Source organism: Aplysia californica, unplaced genomic scaffold (genome assembly GCF_000002075.1).
Source record: "Aplysia californica isolate F4 #8 unplaced genomic scaffold, AplCal3.0 scaffold00744, whole genome shotgun sequence".
In the NCBI taxonomy this organism is placed as follows: Eukaryota; Metazoa; Mollusca; class Gastropoda; order Aplysiida; family Aplysiidae; genus Aplysia; species Aplysia californica.
In genome coordinates, this window is record NW_004798014.1 from 273573 (window position 1) to 275225 (window position 1653).

At 50.3% G+C, this 1653-nt stretch overlaps 1 protein-coding gene across 1 annotated transcript in view; it reads right to left on the reverse strand.

Annotated features, from left to right (window-relative positions):
* LOC106013248 (uncharacterized protein DDB_G0271670) overlaps positions 1 to 1653 on the reverse strand; it is an 18038-nt gene that overhangs the window by 10099 nt on the left and 6286 nt on the right. The window contains exon 2 of the mRNA XM_035972568.1: positions 366 to 1369. Coding sequence (XP_035828461.1) covers positions 366 to 1369 — 1004 coding nt within the window. The remainder of the gene's footprint in view (positions 1 to 365; positions 1370 to 1653) is intronic.

Genomic DNA, 1653 nt, shown 5'->3' on the forward strand with positions numbered 1-1653 from the left:
CCCCTCTCTCTCTCCCTCTCTCCAAACAATATGACTACAATTGGACATAAGTGTGCAAGGTTCAGACTTTCCTTTTTGGGTAGCTTCAGTACTTGAAGTCTTTCAGAGGGAGAGAGTAAGACAGTGAAGAGACAAATATATACACACAAACATACATGATTTACAATTTACAGAGAGGAGACGCACACTGAGAATTTAGTTTTTGTTTTAGTTAGAGTTTTACGGCACTTGCAACACAATAAAGTCATATAAGTGCTGAAGATTAGAGGTGTTACAAGCGAGTGACAAACACAAAACAGAAGGAGAGATAAGAACGAACGGATGTTTGATAGGAAAGAAGGAGCAAACCAGACCAGAGCACCCACCAACCATCCAAGCATACTGAGATAAAGACACAGAGAGAGAGAGAGAGAGACAGAGAGAGAGAGAGACAAAAAGAGAGTACACACACACACAGCCTCACCTTGTTTATGCACGGTGACCCTTGACCTGTTGTAGGGGTCAGCCACCCACAGAGTGAAGCAGTAGCTGTTACACAGGACACTGCCGTTGCTCGGGAACACCTGGCCCACCAGGCCCACCCCACTGCCGCCCACTGACGATGACGATGACGACGATGACGACACAGGCTGGTGCCGCCTCTGGTACCTCCGCGATGACCCCGCCCCCGGGCCCCCGCTGTTGTAGGACCGCTTGTCCAGCCCGGGGTTACCCGCACCGCCCATACCACGCCCGTTGTTGTTGTTGTTGTTGTAGTTGTTGCTGCTGCCGTCTAAGCCGGCGTAGGATGAGGACGGGTGGTCGTCGTAGTAGGCACACAGACTGCCGTGGCCCGAGGGGTGGCCGGAGGAGGAGGAGGAGGAGGATGATGATGATGACGATGATGATGATGATGATGATGATGATGATGATGATGATGAGAGCGAGGACGACAATGAGGCAGCGGCAGCGGCGTCGTTACTATATCCAGTATCACTGACGGCGGGGTCGTCGGCATCATCATCATCACCGTGGTGTGAGTTGACGATGGGGGTGGTCGTAGTCGTGATGGTGGGGGTATCGGTACTCCTTGTGTCGCTATCCACATTGTTGTTGTTGTTGTTGTTGTTGCCGTCGTTTGTCCAGTCGTCGGCGCCTGCTACTCCAACACTGGCGCCATTGCTGTTGTCATGGTAATCGCTGCTGCTGCCGTTGCCGCGCAGGGTGTCAGGAGGGGTCAAATCCGGGTCAGGGGGGTCAGCGGGTGCGGCTTGACCCTCGGCGGGGTCATGGGGGTCACGAGGGGCGTGGTCAGAGTAGGGGGCGGCACTGGACCATGCCCCGCCCCCACCCGGCCGGCCAGAGGTCAGAGGTGGCTCACTGCTGGACACTGGCAACACAGACAGACAGAGAGAGTTGGGGTGAGTCAGTCAACAGAGGCACAGCCACAACATCCACACAACAACGGCATGGGAAAAGTACAACATGATCTATTTTCTAATGAATATGGAGATAGTTTTATCAATATAACATAAATAGTATCGTAGTAATTATACGTTATTATATATATTAACAATAATAATAATTTTAAAAAATTTAATATAATAATAATACCAACAATCACAATAATAATAAAATAAGATAATGATGAAGATGATGATGAGGAGGAGGAGG